This window comes from Somniosus microcephalus, chromosome 4, assembly GCF_052327205.1.
Source record: "Somniosus microcephalus isolate GS21.2 chromosome 4, FLI_Smic_1.0, whole genome shotgun sequence".
Classification (NCBI taxonomy): Eukaryota; Metazoa; Chordata; class Chondrichthyes; order Squaliformes; family Somniosidae; genus Somniosus; species Somniosus microcephalus.
In genome coordinates, this window is record NC_140990.1 from 259,078,930 (window position 1) to 259,101,337 (window position 22,408).

The 22,408-nt window shown below is 46.2% G+C and overlaps 1 protein-coding gene across 3 annotated transcripts in view; it reads left to right on the forward strand.

The window, feature by feature from the left end:
* Positions 1-22,408, forward strand: part of galnt13 (polypeptide N-acetylgalactosaminyltransferase 13) — a 685,563-nt gene that overhangs the window by 4,306 nt on the left and 658,849 nt on the right. For all 3 annotated transcript variants that reach the window (XM_085986310.1, XM_085986311.1, XM_085986312.1), the window contains exon 2: positions 1,297-1,579. In XM_085986310.1, the coding sequence (XP_085842436.1) occupies positions 1,438-1,579 (142 nt within the window). In that variant the 5' untranslated portion in view covers positions 1,297-1,437. The remainder of the gene's footprint in view (positions 1-1,296; positions 1,580-22,408) is intronic.

Below are 22,408 nucleotides of genomic sequence, written 5' to 3' on the forward strand. Positions count from 1 at the left end.
AAACGCCCCAAGGCGCTGCACAGGAGTGTTATCAGACAAAATTGACACCGAGCCACATGAGATATTAGGACAGGTGACCAAAAGCTTGGTCAAAGACAAAGGCAACTGACTGTATGCTGGAAATCTGAAATCAAAACAGAAAATGCTGGAAAACACTCAGCAGGTCAGGCAGCATCTGTGGAGGGTAAAACAGAGTTAACGTTTCAGGTCGATGACCTTTAATCAGAACACTTTTGAGGTAGGTTTTAAGGAACGTCTTAAAGGAGGAGAGCGGTAGAGAGGATTAGGGAGGGAATTCCAGAGCATAGGCCTAGACAGCTGAAGGTACGGCTGTCAATGGTGGGGTGAAGGAAATGTGGAATGCACAAGAGGCCAGAATGGGAGGAACGCCAAGTTCTCTGACAGTTGTAAGGCTGGAGGAGGTTACAGAGATAGGGAGGGGCAAGGCCATGGAGGGACTTGAGCATAAGGATGAGAATTGTAAAATTGAGATGTTGCTGGACCAGGAGCCATTGTAGGTCAGCGAGCACAGGAGTGGTGGGTGAATGGGACTTGGTGCAAGTTAAGATATAGACAGCAGAGTTTTGGATGAGCTCAACTTTATGGAGGATTTAAGATTGGAGGCTGGCCAGAAAGGCATTGGAATAGCCGAGTTTGGAGGTAACAAAAGCATTGTTGAGGGTTTCAGCAGGAATGGACTGAGGCAGGGGCAGAGACAGGCGATATTATGGAGGTGGAAGTAGACGGTCTTGGTGTTGAAGAGGATATGGGGTCAGAAGCTCCGCTCTGGGTCAAAGAAAACCATTTAACCAGCTAAAGTGCTGGGATTATTCGTTGTTTTTCAGTTATTTGGTGCTTTTTGATTGTTAGTTGTCTAGTTTAATTTTTAGTGGCTTAGTTTTCTTCCCACATCCCTATGCTGGTGGCTGAAAGTTGTTCTATGGTATGTTGTACTGTATAATATCACAGAAATTCTAGTTCATTCCAAAATTCTCATCTGCTCTGTTCTCCTTGAGCAGAACATCGACATGGGCACAGGCAGTTGTAATTTTTTGACTCAGCATTTAGTTTATTACCTCCGAGAACACAATCGAGACTGACAAAACTTACTGGCAGTGCAATCTTGACCTTGAACATCAGATCTACTATTTGAGGATAGTAATGTTCTCACAACTACTGGACTCCTCAGAAATTCATAATTCTGCAAAAAGGACTGGTATTTAAATGCATACTAATAAAGTGTTATGTTTTCTACCAGTAATAGTATGACACTAACTGTTTGTATTTTTTTTTCAGTTTCAGCATGCTTTAGTTCATTCATTCTACAAACTGGATTTCTCGCACTGCCTCCCCTTTTTTGCACTCTGATCGCTTTATCCGAGGAAGCAAAGCTACACGTTTCTTGGTTACCACTGTGATTTACAGGATAAAATAGTCATGAGGAGATTGGCTTGTTGCAAGGTTGTCTTGGCCACGTCTTTGGTCTGGGTGCTTCTGGATGTCTTCTTGCTACTGTACTTCAGTGAATGCAATAAATGTGATGATAAGAAAGACCGATCCCTATTGCCAGCTTTGAGAGGTAAGTGCTTGCTGTTGCTGGATTTGCCACCAAGTGTAAAATAACTGATTGATTTTAGAAAATGGAAAATATATTGCAAGGAAATGAATACATTAGCAAAAAACAAATCCCCTTCCCTGCTACCAGCACAAATTATGTTGGTAAGTCTGAACTCAATGTTGATCTTCCCCCATATGTGAAAATAACTCTTCCCTGATGGGAGTACATTGACCCAAATCAGAGTTGTGCAAGATTAATGTGGTTTGCACTGACTATATTGGTCTTGTTATACATGGTGCTGACTACAGGATATGTACATTTACATTTTGAGATATTTTCTAAATTTTTATCATGTCAGATTTTGGATTGTGATATTGACATGGTCAGGTTTTTTTATTATATGGCCAAAACTTTCTAATATTTGTCTTGGGTGTCGGTAATAAAGCAGTGTTTAAGCATTTTACACAATATTTAACGAGGTCTACAAGCTGCAGTGATGTGATGGAATTGCATCTGCCTTTATAAATGTTACAACTGTCAACCTGCGAAAGCTCACCGTAAGAGTATGCATTGCAGTGGATACAGGGTGTGCTGTGAACGTACCCTGCTGCCCAACATAGCATTTGAGCAGTTTTCAGAAAATTGTTTGAAGTCCTCGTAATAAGGAAATTTTAAGTTTAGATTTGAGAGGGGAAAATTCTGGTGGCAGATTGATAAAACGCTGTCCTGATCGGTAAACATTCCCCTTTCCCCCCCCCCCCCCCCCCTCCCCTCCCCTCCTCACCATTGTATTTCAGGCCATGGGACTGGAAGCTAGCTGAGGGAACGAGAGACTGACACGTTTCTGGAGAGTGCTTCCTTTGAAAGGCTCAACTGGTGTGTTTAATATGGGGAAGTACCTGTGCACTTTTAACTCTATCCATGTGTTTTGGTAAAACATGCAAGTCTTTAAATAAAAGGAATAAGGGTTACAAACTAATTTAGTAAATTTATTGTCAATTACCTATTAGAGATCTGCTGGTAATACCTTTAGCTGATTACAGCAGCTTACTGTGCCACAGATTAAGCATTGAAATGAAAACAATAATTTTTTTTTGCTACACTGCATGATAATGATTTTTTTAGATTAAAAGTTCACAATTTTCCCCCATCAGTGAACACATAATGAAAATGTATTTTTTTGTATATGTTAAAATATTATATATTAACAGTGTGAGTGGCATTAATCAGCTTTATTAAGAGTAGCAATACTGTGACTACGAATTCACTTTTTTGCTCTTTTGGCTCTTCGTACCCCTCTCCCCACTCTTCCAGCAGTCATTTGCTGCTCTCAGGCTGTATGTGTTGTGTATATAAAATAAGTGCATAAAAATGTACGCTGTGATCTTGAAATAATTCCTTAGTTTTGATATTAAAAATATCTTTGTTTTGAGTTTGAGATCCTCTGGAGTCTCCCCTGGCCTCCAATAGTGTTACATCTTTGTAACATATTTCTAGGTATCTCAGTAACTGTTGTTCTTTATATAAATTGTTACTCAAATCATGCTTATTGTGTACAGGACTAAATGTTTTTCTTAATTAACTTTTAAACAGATTGTTATGAAACATAACATTTCAGTTACAGTATTTGTGTGAATACAGAAAACAGTTTTCAGTGAGTGATTTAACACCATGATGTGTGTTACAATCTGTCCTTCCCTTTGGAGATGGGTAGCTTGGTTTTGCTTAGTATTTTACTACATGGATCTGACCTTTAAAATACTTAAGTTGCACCATATAAAGAATATGAAATAACTATTCTATAAACGCTGCATCTGAACTGCCAAAATCCCAAGTAGGCATTCTTCGATATTTCATATTTCTAGATACTCGACTTCTGTTGTAAGGAGCCGAATGCAAGATAATCGGATTTCAAGGTTATGAAAGGCTAAGATTCCCAAGTGTATTTTGATTGTATCGAGTATAGCAGTTTGTTATAATTTGCAACATTTCTACATGTGAATGATTTCACTCGTTTAACTTTGGAGTGAATACATAATACCTGGAGACACAGATAATTATCACAACAGAAACTGCAAAATTAAAAGGTGTTCATGTTTATCTTTTGTATTATAAAAATAAATTTCACACCCTAAAATATTTTTCAAATTGGCATTTTGCAAGTCTTAGAAAGATTCCCAGTTTATGAGAATATGGTAATGATCTGTTTCAGTAAAATTTCACAGCAAAGGAGATATATATTTAAACATATTTTCGTGCTAAAGTGCTTTATTGTGCTAAGTGAAGTCGCTCTAAGCAGATGTTTCAGCTGGATAAGCACAGGATTAGAAATTTGTCAGACTTGTTCATTAAATTCTTTGGTTTATGTTCCTCCATTTTCCACCTTCCCTTACCCCACAAAAGGAAATCCCAAATTGCAAGGATTAATTATAGCTGTTTAGAAACTGTCACTTCATGAGCAAATATATGCAACTGACTGGATTTAAATAATGCAAGTTGCATTTTAAATAATTTGTCTAAATTTTGTCACAGTTCAGCATCATTTAAGATTTATGAGTTTGAATAGAGCCTTGTAATTACGGCAGATGAGTTTACTGCTACTTGATAGTTTATATATGTTGTATTACCTTTAGGTGTAGTGGTGAACTTATAATTAGAATAAAAAGGTTTGAATATTACCTGTGTATTTTCTATGTTAATCTAATCTTGAGCAAATGTGGTTGTGCAAGTGAAAATAAAATAATGAATGTGCACTAAAGAAAGGAAGAACTTGCATTTATATAGGGCCTTTTATGATCTCTGGATGTTCCAAAGCACTCTACATCCAATGAAGTGCTTTAAAAGAAAAAGTACCTGTTGTAATGTAGGCAGTCATAGTAGCGTTATTCTGATTTTGGTGGTGTTGTTTGAGGGATAATGTTGGCCAAAACACTAGGAGAACTTCCCTGTTCATTTTTTAATAGTGCGATGGGATCTTTTATGTCCACTTGAGCAGGCATACAGGGTCTTGGTTTGGCATCCCATTCAAAAGCTGGCACTTCTGACAGTGCAACACTCCCTCAGTAATGCACTGAAATGTCAGCCTAGATTATTTGCTTGTCTCTGGGATGGGACTTGAAGCCATGACTTTCTGACTTCAAGGTGAGAGAGCTACCACTGGGCCAAGACTAGTTTAATTTATGGTGATCAGTGGAACTTAAATCTACGTTTATCTGTACTAATATACATACCTATTTAAATATTTAGAATTGAGGTAGCTTGAAACCCAAGACAGTGGAGCATTTGGATCTGATTTAGAAGGTGAAGAACTGGAGCCTTTAGCTTTGTATCCTTTGAACTTGCCGGAGTTGGGTGAAGTATGGCGGTTGTCAGTAAGATGCTAGTTAAGACACAGTGAAACGGGTAAGAATTCGGTGTCTTTAGGAGAGCAAAGATAACAAGGGAAGAATCTGACAGTGGGGAGGATATTTAAAGTACTAAAAGGTCCAGTCACTATAAGTAACATTGTTTTAAATGTAATTTTATAAAATCAAAGTTGCATAGAACTTACAGCACCAGAATAGACCATTCAGCCCAACTGGACTATATCTGTGCTTATGCTCAACGTGTCCCTCCTCCCACCCTACTTCATCGAACTCTATCAGCATATCCTTCTATTCGTTTCTCCCTCATGTACTTATTGGGTTTCCTCTTAAATGCATCTATGCTATTTGCCTCAATTACTCTGTGGTAGCAAGTTCCACATTCTACCCACTCTCTGAGTAACAAAGTTTCTCCTGAATTCCTTATTTGAGAAATGAACAAAAATACTGAGGTTGAGAAGAAAGTCCAATTCTCATTTGCAGGAGCTCTGACTATAGTAAAAACTGTACAATGTGCTTTGGTAACTGTTTTACTTGATGGTAGGTGAGTATAGCTGATATTTTCTTAATGTTGGGTAAGGGCAATTACCACACCAATGCCTAAGAAGCTATGGAACTGACCAGGTAGCTGCTATGCAGTTAAGCACAATTGTATCACTATGTAGTAGATGCTTGCTGTTAGAATTACTAGTTTCTTAGCTAGTTCAACAACAACAACAACTTGTATTTATATAGCACTTTTAACATAGTAAAACGTCCCAAGGTGCTGCACAGGTATATTAAAAGACAAAAACATTTGAGAAATTAGGGCAGGTGACCCAAAGCTTGGTCAAAGAGGCAGGTTTTAAGGAGCGTCTTAAAGGAGGAAAGAGAGGTAGTGAGGCTGAGAGGTTTAGGGAGGGAATTCTAGAGCTTGGGGCCTTGGCAACAGAAGGCACGGCTACCAATGGTTGAGTGATTATAATTGGGGATGCTCAAGAAGGCAGAATTAGAGGAGCGCAGATATCTTTTGGGGGGGGGGGTGGTTGTGGGGCTGAAGGAGATTAGAGATGGGAGGGGAGAGGACATGGTGGGATTTGAAATCGAGGTGCTGCTTAACCGGGAACCAATGTAGGTCAGCGAGCACAGGGGTGATGGGCGAACAGGACTTGGTGCGAGTTAGGATATGGGCAGCTGAGTTTTGGATGACCTCAAGTTTACGTAGGGTAGAATGTGGGAGGCTAGCCAGGAGTGCATTGTAATAGTCAAGTCTAGAGGTAATAAAGGCATGGATGAGGGTTTCACCAGCGGATGAGTTGAGGCAAGGGCGGAGACGGGCGATGTTACGGAGATGGAAATAGGCGGTCTTTGTTATGCTGCGGATATGTGGTCGGAAGCTCATTTCTGCGTCAAATATGACACCAAGGTTGCGAACAGTGTGGTTCAGCCTCAGACAGGTGTTAGGGAGAGGGATGGAGTCAATGGCTAGGGAACGGAGTTTGTGGCGGGGACCAAAAACAATGACATCAATCTTCCCAATATTTAATTGGAGAAAATTTCTGCTCATCCAGAACTGTATGTCGGACAAGCAGTCTGACAATTTGGAGACCGTGTGGAGGGGTCGAGAGAAGAGGTAGTGAGGTAAAGCTTGGTGTCATCGACATACATGTGGAAACGGACGTCGTGTTTTCGGATGATTTCGACAAGGGGCAACATGTAGATGAGAAATAGGAGGGGGCCAAGGATAGATTTTTGGGGGACACCAGAGGTAACGACGCGGGAGCGGGAAGAGAAGCCGTTGCAGGTGATTCTCTGGCTATGATTAGATAGATAAGAATGGAACCAGGCGAGTGCAGTCTCGCCCAGCTGGACGATGGTGGAGAGGCGTTGGAGAAAGATGGAGTGGTCAACCATGTCCAGGGCTGCAGACAAGTCAAGAAGGACGAGGCGGGATAGTTTACCTTTGTCACAGTCACATTGGATGTCATTTGTGACTTTGATGAGAGCCGTTTCGGTACAGTGGCAAGAGCGGAAACCTGATTGTAGGGATTCAAACATGGCATTGCGGGAAAGATGGGCATGGATTTGGGAGGCAATTGGGGACGGATTAGTTCCATCAATGTTTAGACACAGCTTTCGCAAATGCGTATAAATCATTTTATCCTCTTTATGCAGTTACAGTACCTGACTGATTTTAGGTGAACTTTTATGTTAGATTGTTGATTAAAAGTTTATAAACCATTTAACATAACCAGAATTACGCAGTGACCTATTTCACTGGTCATGTATCACAAATATTAAATGAGTTTGTGCAAATTCTTTTCGAGTAACAAGCTAATCCGCAAAGTAGAATGAGCTATGAGCGAAACAGATTGCAAGAGCTTACTGAACCTAAATCAGGCTGTTTATAATCTAAAATTATTTTGATTGGATTTCACATGACTGACATAAAAGCACAAGTTCTATGTGAGAATGAGCACAATATGGGTTGTGACAGACCTAATTTATCTTATTACTGGTTTACAGCAGGGCTCCTATACAACCCCTAGTCCCTGCAGGCATGATTCCCCACCCTCAGCACCCATCTCCTCCTACCATCCCCTCTCCCACTGTCTTCTCTCTGCTCCCCCATATTGGCTCCCTTATCCCCCGCCCTCTAGCCCTGCTTGTCCTGAAAAATTCAAATTGCTCTTGATTACCTGAATGCAGCGCCATAGGAGATGGCCTAGTTCCAGAAGAATAGCAGAATGTTTTCTGCACACCTTTTTGAATTCAATCCTCTCAAAACTTAAGTGCCTGCAAATATGACCGAGTGCAACTAGCTGCATTTCTGCATGATTTACATCTGATTTTAGAGCTGCCGTGCATGCAACCATAACATTAATGGCTTAGAAGCTGGATGCAAATTGGGAATCATTGCACCTACTTTCACTTTGGGCCACCGATGATGCTGACTGTTTCCTCGGATAGACACTCCAGATTCTGGATGATCTGAACCTATGAGTACAGCAGAGAGAAATAACCATTTTACCATGACAACCAATGTCTCTGTTTCACTGTTCTAGAAAGCAAGACTGTTGCCCAATGGAAAACAGAAGGGAATATTCCAGCTTTTTTTTTTAATTATAACAAAAAAGCACTGTAGTAATGTAAAAATAATTATCTGGAACTGTAAATGCTTCCCCGTGTTTACAATGCTACATTACATTACATCCTTAACACAAATCTTTTTCTCTAGTAATTATCAGTCTTAGTTTAACTATGGTAATAGCTTTGTCTACAATTGGTGCACTTTTATACCATGGCATATTTCTGTTATTAAATGTATATCCAGTTAAGTTAAAATTTAGTGGGAAAGAATTACAGTATTGAGGTTTCATAATTAGTAACCACCAAAAGGCCCTGTAGATCACCCTATTGTAGTCTGAAAGCCACCAATAGACCATACCTTTAATTTAGAAATCACATTGGTACAGTAAGTTTTCTCATTTATTTATTTTGCTCCATCCTCTGAATATTAATGTAGACAACAAGAGGGTATGAAACAGCTGGCAGGAATTCAGATAATATCATAAACTATTAAAATGAAGTTCAAGCCATTTATTCAACATCAGAGTTTCATAACTATATGACTGATTTTTAAAATTAATCTATTCTATTATTTAGGATAAATTGAATTTTTTTTAAATTGCATAGATAGACAATGGCCAGTTAGTTTGTCAAGAGTGTTTAGTAGCACTAAGTGGTGTAGTGTGATTTAGGATCTTGCAGGCTGCCACATTATTGTAGACTATGAATTCTAGCAAAATCTATATGCTTTATACATCAGAAATTGAGGTTATTCTCATTGCATATTAAGATGGAGTTAAAGACAATTTATTAAATCCTATTAACCAAATACTATAAAAGTGTTTACAGTTATTCCATATTACCATGAACTTGTCTACTAAATGTTTAAGAACTAAAATCCATCTCTAACTGTATGTTTGATTTAGTTTATCTATCTATCTATCTATCTATATAAACGGATACTTCTGTCTCTGTCTGTCTGTCCTCACGTGCGTCTGTCCGGCTATGCGCTCGAAAGTTACAGAGCGTACCTACGTGTGCGTTACGTTGAAAGAAAGCTTACTGTTCCGAAACGGTCGTAAGCGTATTTACGTGTCGGCCGGACAAAAATCGCGCCCGCGGTATCCGAAAAACGTTCAACATTCTGCTCAGTAGCATCTCATTATCCGCTCATTATCCGCTCATTGGTCGACCTCGAGGTCACTATCGCTAATCGTACGCTGGGTTCCTGGCGCGTGCGGCCAGGCCCTCCTACGGTCGAGTGACGGGACGATTGACCAATCCTACGCTTCGGTGACCTGACGGTCGACCAATCGGTGTGTGTGTGGGCGGGCCTTATCGTTCTGAACCAAGGTGAGTCGCCGCCATCTTGATTCCAAACTTTTCCTTTCTTTTTCCCACTTTCTGTGTGATTCTTTTCAAATCTACAGTTCCAGCAAAAAAAAAAAGTTGCTTTTAAAACACAAATTGTTTTTAAAAAAAGTTAATTAATTTGTAAATCTTTTGTCTAACCTCTATAATTCTACCTTTCACCGTTTTTCCAGGCCCGGGGCCTAGGCTTCTCCAACTGCCAGCAGTGCAACTCTAGACCCAGGCTCCCGGCCTAGACAGAGACAAACACTGGCAGAGGGCAGAGGGTGTGCTGCCTCAGCTCCATTCCCGGGGTCAGTAGGTGGGGAGGCTTCATAAGCAACTGGGGTAGGTCGCAAGCCCTGAATAATAATCTGAAGATCCTGTGTTTGCAGCTGAGGAAATTTCTTCTGCTGACAGCCCCAAGTTAACGGCAGCCATCTTTGTCAAGGAGGGCGAAAAGTTTCAGTGCGACGCCATTTTGATTCAGTGTGTAACAGAGTGCATGCGCGGCCATCTTAGTACAGGAACATAGAGTGGGTGGGGCTTCTGTGCTCCAAATCTGTGTCTGTGACAGACAATCGACTGTGTGGGCGGGGCCTAATCTTTCCAACTGAAAAGCAAGCGGCGGCCATTGTTTGTGATAAAACACACTCTGAGGTGAGCACCCCTTTTTTAATAAAAAGATTGGTGAGGTTGTAAAGTGTATGTTTTATAAGTACAGGAAACTTTGTGCTATCCGGAGGTGAGCTATCCGGCAATCTGGAGCCACCGCAAAAATCAGCAGCTGTTTTTTATTCTTTGTTTTTTTTGCTTTGTTTGAACAGTCAAGCTGTGCAAGGTCTGTAGCTATAGCAACAGCTTTAGCAACAGAGCTTTAGGGCCACACCCAGTGTTTAGAAGCTGTTGCTAAGCAACAGTGTTTGTTGTTAAATACAGAGATAAGAATCTCCATATCTCTCAACATTAACTCTGGAGAGTACTTCAGGCAAGGCATCAGCTCGGTCCCGTGGGTGCCGGATAGCACAAAGTTTCCTGTACTTTAAGTTTATCTTCCCCCCCCCCCCCCCCCCAACCCCCCTCCCAGCCCCCACCACCCCTTCCCCCCCCACCCCCCTCCCCTCCCCCCCACCACCCCTCCCCCAACACCCACTTCCCCCGCACACCCCCTTCCCCCCCCACAACCCCCACCCCTCTTCCCCCCCCCCCCCGTTCACCCCCTGCTCCCCCTCCCCCCCTTCCCCCCTTCCCCTCCCCCCCACAACCCCCTTCCCCCCACCCCGCCTCCCTCCCCCTTCTCCCTCTCCCCTCGCACTCCGCCCTCGCCCCCGCCCCTCGCCCCCCCCTCCACTCCCCCCCTCCACTCCCCCCCCCTCCACTCCCCCTCCACTCCCCCCCCCTCCACTCCCCCCCCCCCCTCCCCCCCCCCTCCACTCCCCCCCCCCCCCTCCACTCCCCCCCCCTCCACTCCCCCCCCTCCACTCCCCCCCTCCACTCCCCCCCCTCCACTCTCCCCCCCCTCCACTCCTTCCCCTCCCCCTTCTCCCTCTCCTCCCCTTCCCCCCCTTCCCCCTCCCCTCCCTTCCCCCTCCCCTCCCCTCCCCATCCCCCCACACCCCGGTCGCGCGCTCTCCTCCTCCCCCCCGGTCGCGCGCTCTCCTCCTCCCCCCCGGTCGCGCGCTCTCCTCCTCCCCCCCGGTCGCGCGCTCTCCTCCTCCCCCCCGGTCGCGCGCTCTCCTCCTCCCCCCCGGTCGCCTGCTCTCTTTCCCCCACCCCCGGTCGCCCTCTCTCTTCCCCCCCCCGGTCGCCCTCTTCCCCCCCGGTCGCCCTCTTCCCCCCCGGTCGCCCTCTCTCTTCCCCCCCCGGTCGCCCTCTCTCTTCCCCCCCGGTCGCCCTCTCTCTTCCCCCCCGGTCGCCCTCTCTCTTCCCCCCCGGTCGCCCTCTCTCTTCCCCCCCGGTCGCCCTCTCTCTTCCCCCCCGGTCGCCCTCTCTCTTCCCCCCCGGTCGCCCTCTCTCTTCCCCCCCGGTCGCCCTCTCTCTTCCCCCCCGGTCGCCCTCTCTCTTCCCCGCCCCGGTCGCCCTCTCTGTCTCTCTCTCTTCCAACAACAACAACATGCCCTCGACAAAGCCTCGGCACCGCCGGGCATCTATCTTCTATATATATAAATCGGTTGATCTGTCATTCTGTCTGTCATTCTGTCTGTCATCGCGTGTGCGTCTGGCGAGCTATGCGCTCGAAAGTTACAGGGCGTACCTACGCACGCGTTACCTCCAAAGAAAGCTTACGCTTCCGAGATGGTTTTAAGCGTATTTACGTTTCGGCCTGGCTAAAATCGCGCCCACGGTATTCCAAAAACCTTCAACATTTCGCTCATTAGCATCTCATTATCCGCTCATTAGCGACAGAGTGACCTCGAGGTCGACCAATCGTACGGCGGCTTGCTGCTGCGTGCGGCCAGGCCCTCCTACGGTCGAGTGACGGGACGATTGACCAATCCTACGCTTTGGTGACCTGACGGTCGACCAATCGGTGCGTGTGTGGGCGGGCCTTATCGTTCTGAACCAAGGTGAGTCGCCGCCAGCTTGCTTCCATTCTTTTTCCTGCTTTCTGCGTCTTTCTTTTCAAATATACATTTCCAGCAAAATAAAATTCAATTTATTAAATTCTTTTAAAATAAATCACTCATTTGTAAATATTTTATCTAACCTGAACATTCTTTTTCCTACCTTTGCCCGTTTTTTTCTTAGGCCTGAAAGCCTGGGCCTTTCTTGCCCAGCCAGGCCCGAGCTAGGTAACTGGGCTGCTGCTAAGCTCCTCACCACCCCCTCACCGTGTCACGTTACCCGGGGCAACGGCGTCAGCCGCGAGGGTCAGGGTGCGCGCGCAGCAGGAGCAGGTGAGACTCTGTTCCGCGCTCGGCTCGGGTGGGGAGGGGGGCGGGGCTCTCGAGAGTGCGGATCGGGTTACCCCGGCAACGGGAGTGTGGGCCGGTTGGGGCTTGGAGAGCGCGGCTCTCGGCCGGGCGGGGCTTGGCGAGCGCGGCTCTCGGCCGGGGGGGCGGGGCTTGGAGAGCGCGGCTCTCGGCCGGGGGGGGCGGGGCTTGGAGAGCGCGGCTCTCGGCCGGGGGGGGGCGGGGCTCGGAGAGCGCGGCTCTCAGCTGGGGGGGGCGGGGCTCGGAGAGCGCGGCTCTCGGCCGGGGGGGTGCTGGGCTCGGAGAGCTGGGCTCTCGCAGTGCGGGGCGGCGCGGCAGGGTTACCCCGGCAACCGGGCGTGGCCGTGCCTGTCTCTCAGCCTCAAGCCCTCCCTTCCTCCCTCCCCCCCCCCGCCTTCCGTCCCCCCCTTCCTTCCCCCCCTCCCTTCCCCCCCGCCCTCCCTTCCCCCCCGCCCCCCCTTCCCTTCCCCCGCCCTCCCTTCCCCCCCCATTCCCCCCCGCCCTCCCTTCCCCCCACCCGCGCTCTCTACCCCCCAGTCGCTCTCTCTCTACCCCCCAGTCGCTCTCTTTCCCCCCCCAGTCGCGCGCTCTGTCTCTCTCTCTCCCACCCCCCCCCCCCCAGTCACACACTCTCTCTCTTCCAACAACAACATGCCCTCAAAAAAGCCTCGGCACCGCCGGGCACTTCAACTAGTCTATATATATAAAACGGTTGGTCCGTCTCTCTTTTTGTCTTTCTGTCTGTTTATCTTTCTGTCTGTCCGGCTATACAATCAAAAGTTATAGAGCGTACCTACACACATGTTATATCAAAAGAAAGCTTATCATTAGGGGACTCTAATAGGTGTATTAACTTTTTAGTCAGACAGAAATTGTTTAGACAGTATACAAAAAAAGTTTGAAGAAACGGCAACATTCCGCTCATTTGCATTGAGTGATGTGATGGTTGACCAATTGTACAGGGGATTAACCTGATGGTTGACCAATCGGTGCATAACGGGGGGCATTTCATTGCGTGTGTGGGCGGGCCTAATCCTTCTGAGCTGAGGTGAGTGGCGGCCATCTTGATTCCTAACTCTTGATTTATTTTTCCCACTTTGTGTGTGTGTGGAGGGGATTTTGGGAGTGAGTTGAGGTGGGAAAGGGTTTCCCCGGTGGTGGCCATCTTGATTCCTAACTCTTGATTTATTTTTCCCACTTTGTGTGTGTGTGGAGGGGATTTTGGGAGTGAGTTGAGGTGGGAAAGGGTTTCCCCGGTGGTGGCCATCTTGATTCCTAACTCTTGATTTATTTTTCCCACTTTGTGTGTGTGTGTGGAGGGGATTTTGGGAGCGAGTTGAGGTGGGGAAGGATTTCCCCGGCAACCGGGCCCGGGCCTCTCTCACAGCCTGTAGCTGCTCAGGAGGGCGGGGGAGGAGGGTTATCCCGGCAACCGGGCCCCTCTCTCAGCCTGTAGCTGCTCAGGAGGGGGTGGGGGAGGGAGGAGGGTTACCCCGGCAGCGTCTCACTCTTTCCCCCCCAGTCTCTCTCTCTCTCTTCCCCGCGCAGCCCAAAAGCCCGGGGGAAGAGGGAAGCGAGCAGGTGAGCGGCGGCGTCTCACTCTTTTTTTTTTTTCCCCCCCCCACACAGTCTGATGTAAGAAAAAGGAGACTTACCATCAAGTAACTTTAAAGTAAGCTTTAAGTAACTTATAAACACAAGAGAGGTCTTTACCATGCCTCTGGTAGAAGCCTCTTACAATACTGAACAGACCAGTATTTATACCAGTCCAACAGGAAGTGACATATGACAGGAAGTGAGGTATGTACACAGTTCATAGTTCATAGTTCACAGGAAGTGATGACATAACTTCCCGGATGTTATCATTTTTATCACATTCTTCCCTCCTGCAGGATTAGGAGGCTGTGGTCTACCTTTTGGTCCGCAGCCGCCGAACAAGGAAGAGTCGCACCCGTTTGGATTCCCGTCGTAGAGGGTCGCTGGTCCGCTTACATGCGGTTGGCCATTGGTCAGAGTCTGTGTGGCCTGGATTGCCCTGTGAAGGGTCGGGGAGATCATGGCTTCGAGTACGAGCCCCAATAGGTTCAAAGTCGGACTGCCTCTGTTCAGAGGGAGGTGCAGAGCTGGTCTGTGGCGGAGCAGTACTTTCATGCGCGGTACTGGGAGGGTCGCAACCTTGAGCACGGGGTTCTACCGGCACCAAGCTAGTTGGTGTCCGATCAGGATCCTGGAGAGGGGTACCCGATAGGTCCCAAGAGTTTCCTGGTGAAATGCCATCACCCGATGTCCCACTAGGTCCTGGTGGGCAGGGAGCCAGATCCCGTAATGATACGGTAGATTCTCGGCCGTCGGAATATCGTATGTTTGCATAGGTGGGGTTGGCATCGGTTAGTTCGACCTCGTCTACAAGAGGGTCATTTTTAGACGTCCGAACGTATCTTCGGAGTAATACAGGTCCAGGAGTAGTTAGCCATGACGGGAGTGATGTCCCATGAGATGAGCGACGCTGGAATCCAAAGAACCGCTCATGAGGTGTAGTATTTGTGGCTGTAGAAAGCAGGGACCGTATAGAGTGCAATGCATCCGGAAGCACTGTTTCCCATTGCTGGTCTGGTAGGCCCCGAGATCTTAAAGCGAGACGTATGGAATTCCAGATGATACCGTTATACCTCTCTACCTGCCCATTTCCGATGGGATGGTATGGTGTTGTTTTGCTTGTAGCAATTCCCCGTTCTGAGAGGTAGTCCTCGAGTTCCCTTGACATAAAGGATGGACCCCGATCTGAGTGAATATAAGCCGGCATGCCACAGAGAGAAAATACCTGCTCAAGGCAGCAGATTACTGTGGACGCCAGCATATTGGAGCAGGGGAAGGCAAACGGAAAACGTGAATATTCGTCGATCATGGTGAGCAAATATGTGTTCCGAGTTGAAGAGGGCACTGGGCCCTTAAAATCGATGCTAAGTCGTTGCATCGGTTGGGTTGCATGTATGAGTATACCATCTGAGGGGCGGAAGAACTGAGGTTTTAATTCCGCACAAAGCCGGCATTCTGAGCATATTTTCTTTACATCTCCAGTGGAAAAAGCGAGATTCCGTGATCGTACGAAATGTAGCATGCGCGTAACGCCAGGATGACACAAACCATTGTGGACATCCATGAGAGTGGAGGATGACATAGTGGAGCAGAATGCCCGTGTGAGGGTGTCCGGGGCCACATTCTCCTTGCCAGGCCGATAGAGAATGGTATAACCAAAAGAGGCCAGTTCCATCCTCCAAAGTTGTATTTTATTATTCTTAATTTTGGTTCGTTTTCGATTATCGAGCATGAAGGCGACTGATCGTTGGTCCGTGATCAATGTAAAGTGCTGGCGAGCTAGAAAATGGTTCCACTTCCGTACTGCCTCTATGATGGCTGTGGCTTCTTTCTCAACCGGAGGATAATGTAGCTCGGCACCTTGTAAGGTCCTGGACATAAATGCTACAGGACGACCTTCCTGATTCAGAGTAGCCGAGATCGCCACCTCCGAGGCATCACATTCAACCACGAAAGGGAGATTCTCATCAATGGAGTGAAGAGCCGCTTTCTCCAACTGTTTTTTGAGAAGGTTAAAGGCTGCAACAGCCGCTGTTCCCAGTGGAAATGATCTAGCATGCAGCAAGGGTTGGATTTCGTCCGAAAAATGAGGAATCCATTTAGCGTAGTATGCAAACAGACCGAGAGCCCGACGTAAAGAAGCCGGATTCTTAGGTGACGGGAGCTCTTGGAGCGGGCGAAGTCTTTCTGGGTCTGGCTTAATGATACCATTGCCTACGCAGTAGCCAAGGATGTTGATGGTCGGTTGCGACTCAACAGATTTGGATTCATTCAGGGTCAAATTACGGCGATGGAGGGCATCCCGAAATTTTTGGAGGTTGGAGTCGTGTTCCTGTTGATCGTGACCTGCAATGGTAATGTTATAAAGATAGGGAAAAGTGTCCCTTAGGTTTTCCTGCTTAACCAGGCCATCCATTGCCCGTTGAAAGACAGCCACTCCATTAGTAACCCCGAATGGGAGGCGACGAAATTGGTACAGCCGTCCATTAGCCTCAAAGGCTGTGTACTGCTTATCTGAGACCTTCAAGGGTAACTGATGATAGGCACTTTTTAAATCGTAAGTTGAGAACACTTTGTATTCGGCCAGTTTATTAACCATATCATCAATGCGTGGCAATGGGTAGGCGTCCAAGTCGGTATATTGATTGATGGTTTGCGAATAATCGATGCATAGTCGCTGTTTGTGAGGTTTTAGAGGGTTCTTGACAATGACGACTTGAGCCCGCCAGGGCGACGAACATGGTTCAATGATATCCTCTGCTAGAAGTCGAGAGATTTCAGCCGCAATAAAAGATTGGTCTTCCTGATTAAAGCGCCGCGATTTCGTTATTATCGGTTGGCATTGAGGCGGAATACTGGCAAATAATGAGGGTTCATCAAGTGAAGCTGCTGATAATGCACAAAATGGTAATTTAGATGGTATATTAGAAATAGTAAGTCCGGGTTTGGATCCACCAAACTCAATGGTGAGTTTCTTATGCTGTTTTTGGAAGTCCAGCCCTAATAGGAGATCACTACATAAGTCTTTGAGCACCGAAAGTCGGGTGGAGGGATACATACGACCATGAAGTGTCATATCAACAACACAAAAGCCGGAGATTCTGGTATTAAGTGATGACTGGGCCATCGCAATTGCCTGGTCCGATGGGAAGACATGTAGTTTCAATTTCGCAACAATCTGTTCCTTAATGAAACTATCAGTACTTCCTGAGTCAATTAAGGCATCTAAGGTATGCCCTTTAATTGAAATTTTTGTGGCTGCCTGAGACAGGTTCTGTGGGCAAGCAGCTGTAATTGGTGTCGTTGCACAGAGAGTGGCTAAAACTCTCGGTGTGCTTCTTCGGGAGAGAGCTCGAGAGGAAGCTTGATAGGTCCTAGCTGGAGCATCTTGATAGGCCCTAATTGGGGCAGTTCGGTAGGCCTTAGCTGGATTGGCCCTCGTAGAGGCCCTTGATAGGCAAACTTTAGCAAAGTGTCCTTTTTTCCCGCAATAACTGCAGATTGCATTGCGAGCAGGGCAGGTTTTCCTAGGGTGAAAAGCATCTCCACAAAAGAAGCATTCCTTCCTAGATTGCCAAGAGGCTGCTAAAGTGGGGTCGTCCTCCTCTTCTTCATCAGAATTATCAGAATTAGATTCCCCCATGATAGGGTTCACCTGAGACCGCTTGAATTGTCTGGTTGCAGCTACAGCAGCAGATCGAGATCTGGGCAGCTGATAGAGGTCTGCATTTCTCTTTGCCAAATCCAGTGAACAAGCTAGGTCAAAAGCTTTTTGTAGCTCAAGTGTTTTACTTTCTAGTAGACGCTGGCGTATAAATGGAGAGGCAATCCCGCAGATGAAAGCATCAAAAATCATTTCTTGGCGGTACAGCTCAGCTGAGGCTGCCTGAAAGTTACAATCTACGCTGAGCCTGCGAAGTTCTTGCAGGAATTCGTCAATTGATTCCCCTGGCCCTTGTCGGGCTGTGGCCAGTAGATGTCTAGCATAGACCTCATTTGGGGTCTTCGCATACAGTTTCTTAAGTGCCCGAATCACCTCTTCGTAACTATCCCAGTCATCAACATATTCGAACACTTTTGGGGTCACATAATTGACAAGTATCTTCAATTTAGCAGGAGCATCCGCTTTACATTCATCCAGAAAATTCTCAAAAGTACGATACCAATGCTTCCATACCCTGCCAGCTGCTGGTGTATTCGGGTCCAAGTCCAGACGAATAGGTCTAAGGATTTTCTCCATGATGGGTGGTTCCCTGGATCCTTAACTTCCGAGTTTGTCTGAAGGTCTAGTATTTGTCAGTGTAAATACTAAGTTACTTAAATTGATGTAAGAAAAAGGAGACTTACCATCAAGTAACTTTAAAGTAAGCTTTAAGTAACTTATAAACACACTATATACACAAGAGAGGTCTTTACCATTCCTCTGGTAGAAGCCTCTTACAATACTGAACAGACCAGTATTTATACCAGTCCAACAGGAAGTGACATATGACAGGAAGTGAGGTATGTACACAGTTCATAGTTCACAGGAAGTGATGACATAACTTCCCGGATGTTATCATTTTTATCACACAGTCTCTCTATCTCTCTCTTCCCCGCGCAGCCCGAAAGCCCGGAGGAAGAGGGAAGCGAGCAGGTGAGTGGCGGCATCTCACTCTCTCTTCCCCGCGCAGCCCGAACGCCCGGGGGAAGAGGGAAGCGAGCAGGTGAGCGGCGGCGTCTCACTCTCTCTTCCCCGCGCAGCCCGAACGCCCGGGGGAAGAGGGAAGCGAGCAGGTGAGCGGCGGCGTCTCTCCCCCCCACCGAAAGGCGTTTGTCTGCTGCCCGGCCAACCGGGTCCAAAGGCCCGCTGCGTTAACGATGAGGAACCCCGGGCTCGCTTCAGAGCGATGGGCACCCGGCCTCCCGATGTCGGACTGACTCCGTTCTGGTACCGGAAAGGAGGGAGGGGAGGGAGGGAGACGGGTGAGGAGAGGGGCAGGGAGTGAGAGGAGAGGGGAGGGAGGGAGAGAGAGTAAAGCAGGCAGAGACAGGGGGAGGGAGAGAGGGAGGGTGAGGGAGGGAAAGAGTGAGGGGGTGGGACAAGAAGGGAGAGCTCGCCTTCTTCCTTCCTTCCTTTGCAGGGGTCGATCGGGCCAGGCCTGAGGCGCTCCTTCTCCCCCTCTCTCTCCAGGCTAATCCCGAACTAAATCCAGCAGTCTCTCTCTCTCTTTCCCCCCCCCGTCTCTCTCTTCTCCCCCCAGTCTCTCTCTTCTCCCCCCAGTCTCTCTCTCTCTCTCTTCCAACAACAACATGACCTCAAAAAACCCTCGGCACCGCCGGGCACTCCAGCTAGTAGGATATAAAATGTAACCACTATGTTCCCTATAACTGAAATGTTATACGCTGTCCACAGCAAGAGGTTATGCTTCTGTTTCAATAAATGATAAACTGAATTAACACTCATTACCCAGGCTTCTAGTACTTGGTTCGTTAGGTGCAGATGAATTTTAGACTATTGTTCTCGCTTGAAGTACTTTGTTTGCTAAATCAATCATGGATTGGTTGCAGTGATGCCTGATGTCCCGTTTACTGTTGTACTGGATATAGGATTCTATGACTAAATTGTCCGTATCCCTGCTGACATGTCACATTTCCCTTTTCATTCTCTGGTGGGTTTACAATCTGGCAGACGGAATTGGAATACCAGTCGCTGCTCCAACTGCTCTATCTTAATCAAACCGTGATCTTCCACTGCCTTCCTTGGCTGACACGTGAAGACTAACAGAAGAAATCCAGTCTTATAAAATAAAATAAAACTTGCAAAAAGAAAGACTATAAGCTTAATGCACTATACATCTGCATACACAGTGTTATTTTCCCATTTTCAGTTTCAATTTTGATTTCTCCTTGACCAACCAAGGCATAAAATGGGAAATTGCTTTTGAGGAACTGGAGCCAGATTTAAGATGATGGGAACTCTCTTTTTCCCCCATGAGATTGTAGTATGTAGGCTATGTGGTGGTTTTCTGTTCAGGGCTCTGAAATGATCTATAGTTCAGATAAACAGTTATGAGAGTTGAAGTGGATCCATGTTGACCCAAGAGTTTTTGAAAGTTTCCAAATACATACCTAATACTTTTGTAGTGTTTGCTTAATATGATCCAGTAAAGATATACCTATTAAGAGGCTTCAGCTTTAACTCCATATTAATATGTAGTAACCCCAGTTTCTGATTGATACAGTCGTCAATCTCCTATGGTATGGCACACAGGAAGAGAAGACCAAGTACAAAATTCCTGCCAAGCAGGATTATGAAGGTGGAGGGATAACTGGACCCAGATGGAGGACGGGGAGTAAGCAGATGAGAGAGGAAGGGGTTTGCGAGCGGAGATGTTGAGGATGCCGATGGAGGGAAGTGGAAGAGGAGGGGCTGGAGGAGGGAACAGGATGAAGGGGTGGAGGAGAGTGGGGCAACGGGGAAGGGGACCTGGAGAAGGAATGCGCAGAGGATTTGTTGTTCAGTGTATTCAAATAAAGGCAATTTGCTGCTAAGATTCTTTAAAAGTTAGATTTGCCTCATATGGCCAACCCTTGACCGTGGACAGACAGATCTAGTTTGTTGATTATGTACTGTTCTATTTGGCCGAATCCTGGCACTGCTGCAGCCCGCTGGTAGTCAGGACAGGACCTTACAGACGGTCAGTTCGTGTCTGAGCAGTTGACTCTGCGCTGCTCCACCTGGAATTGCTGTTTCTGGCGATTTCACTGTGGCTACTGCTGGCCTGCACTCTTTTTGCCCCCCCCACCTTTTCCTGCAGCACACCACTGCCACCACCATTCAACACCCAATTCAGCAGCTCCCGGCTGCACTGCACCGCCTCACTCTCCATCACCGATTTTTTTTTTTCAATTCAATTTTGTGACCATGTGGGAAGGAGCTGTTTTAATAAACAGCCACTGGCACTATGCTGTTCATTACCCGCAGCCTCTTTCATCCAAACCACATTATTAAACCAGAGCGGAGACTCTTTCGCACCAACAGCTATCAAGTGAGAATAACATAGGCTCGCAGGCATGAACTGCGAATGCAAAGTACTTTTCTCCTGGATTGCAGTGCCAGACCCTACTAAAATGCTGGGTGGAGAAACCGGATTCAGGGCTCGGGAACCTCAGCAACTATTGTCCAGAGAAATCAAATGAGAATGAGGAAATAAACTGCCTGCCTGCCTTTCTCTATTTGTCTTTTTCTCTCTCTCTCTCTCTCTCTCTCTCTCTCTCAGACCGCCCCCCACCCCCCCCCCCCCCCAGCACACACACTATTTTCTAAGAAAAAAAAGCCAAATACACATCTAATACAAATATACCTTAGTAAAGCTTTTGAAATTTGTCCTCCTTTTCCAGTTATTTGAAGAAAAGCTACTGGGCAGAATGTGCTAAGATCTAAATGAAACTCTCTCATCAATACAACTGACTGAACAGAACTGATGTATTCAGGGAAATTAGGTACACTGCACATCCTCAGTCTGGACAATCCAAATCCATCCCAGCATCCCAACTCTGAGCAAAAGCATCATCCCAGTCAAGTAATTTGGGAGAGGCTATGGTTTTCAAGTAAACTCTTTTAAAGAATGCCGTTAAAAGACACAAAAGAAAATCCAGTGGATATCTTTGATCATGTTATTGTAAAAATGTAGATTTTTGAGTGTTTATTTTTATATTGTTTTAAATCTTTCCTGAGGGGGGAAAAGTGGATGAACTAATTTCGGAAAGCATTTTGAGTCACTTGTGGGAATGCAGTGGCCAAAATGTGCAATTAGAGGTTAATATACTCTCCCTATAAATGATTTGGACACGGGCATGGAAAGAATAATAAAATTTGCTGATGCCAAGTTAGGAGGCATGGCATACTGAAGAATACATGAGACTACGGGCTGACATAGACAGATTAAGGACATGGGTAAATATGTGGCAAATGCAGTTCAATTAAGATAAATATGAAGTACTGCATTTTGGGGAAAGGAGCAGAGAATGGAAATGTAACTTAAGTAGTAAAATTCTCAGTGGAGAATATGTCCAGAAAGATCTAGTCACCCAGATACACCAATCTTTAAAAGCAGGGTTGCAGGTAGAAAAAAGGGCAAATGGGATTCTGGGTTTTATACATTGGGGCAATGAATATAAAAGTAAGGATGTGATGACAAATCTGTACCAGACATTGATTAAGCCATAGTTGCAGTACTGTGTGCAATTTTGGGCACCCCTTTATAGAAAAGGTGCAAAATAGATTTATTGGAATGATGGGATCTAGGTATGATGAAAGACTTGGAAAAATGGAGGCTATATTTACTGGAGTTCAGTGGTGATTTAATACAAGTTTGTGTGTGGGGTCATAATTTAGCCTCCATATCTATATTTTCGGACACGATGGGCCGAAATGGCCTCCTTCCGTTCTGTAACTTTTTATGATTCTATATATCTTTCTCTTATTAAAATCCTTGCATCTGGACGCACTTACTTTCTGTTTCATCGACTTCCTCTTGTCATGTTTTTGTCATGTTTTATTGTGCCAACTTTTTCCA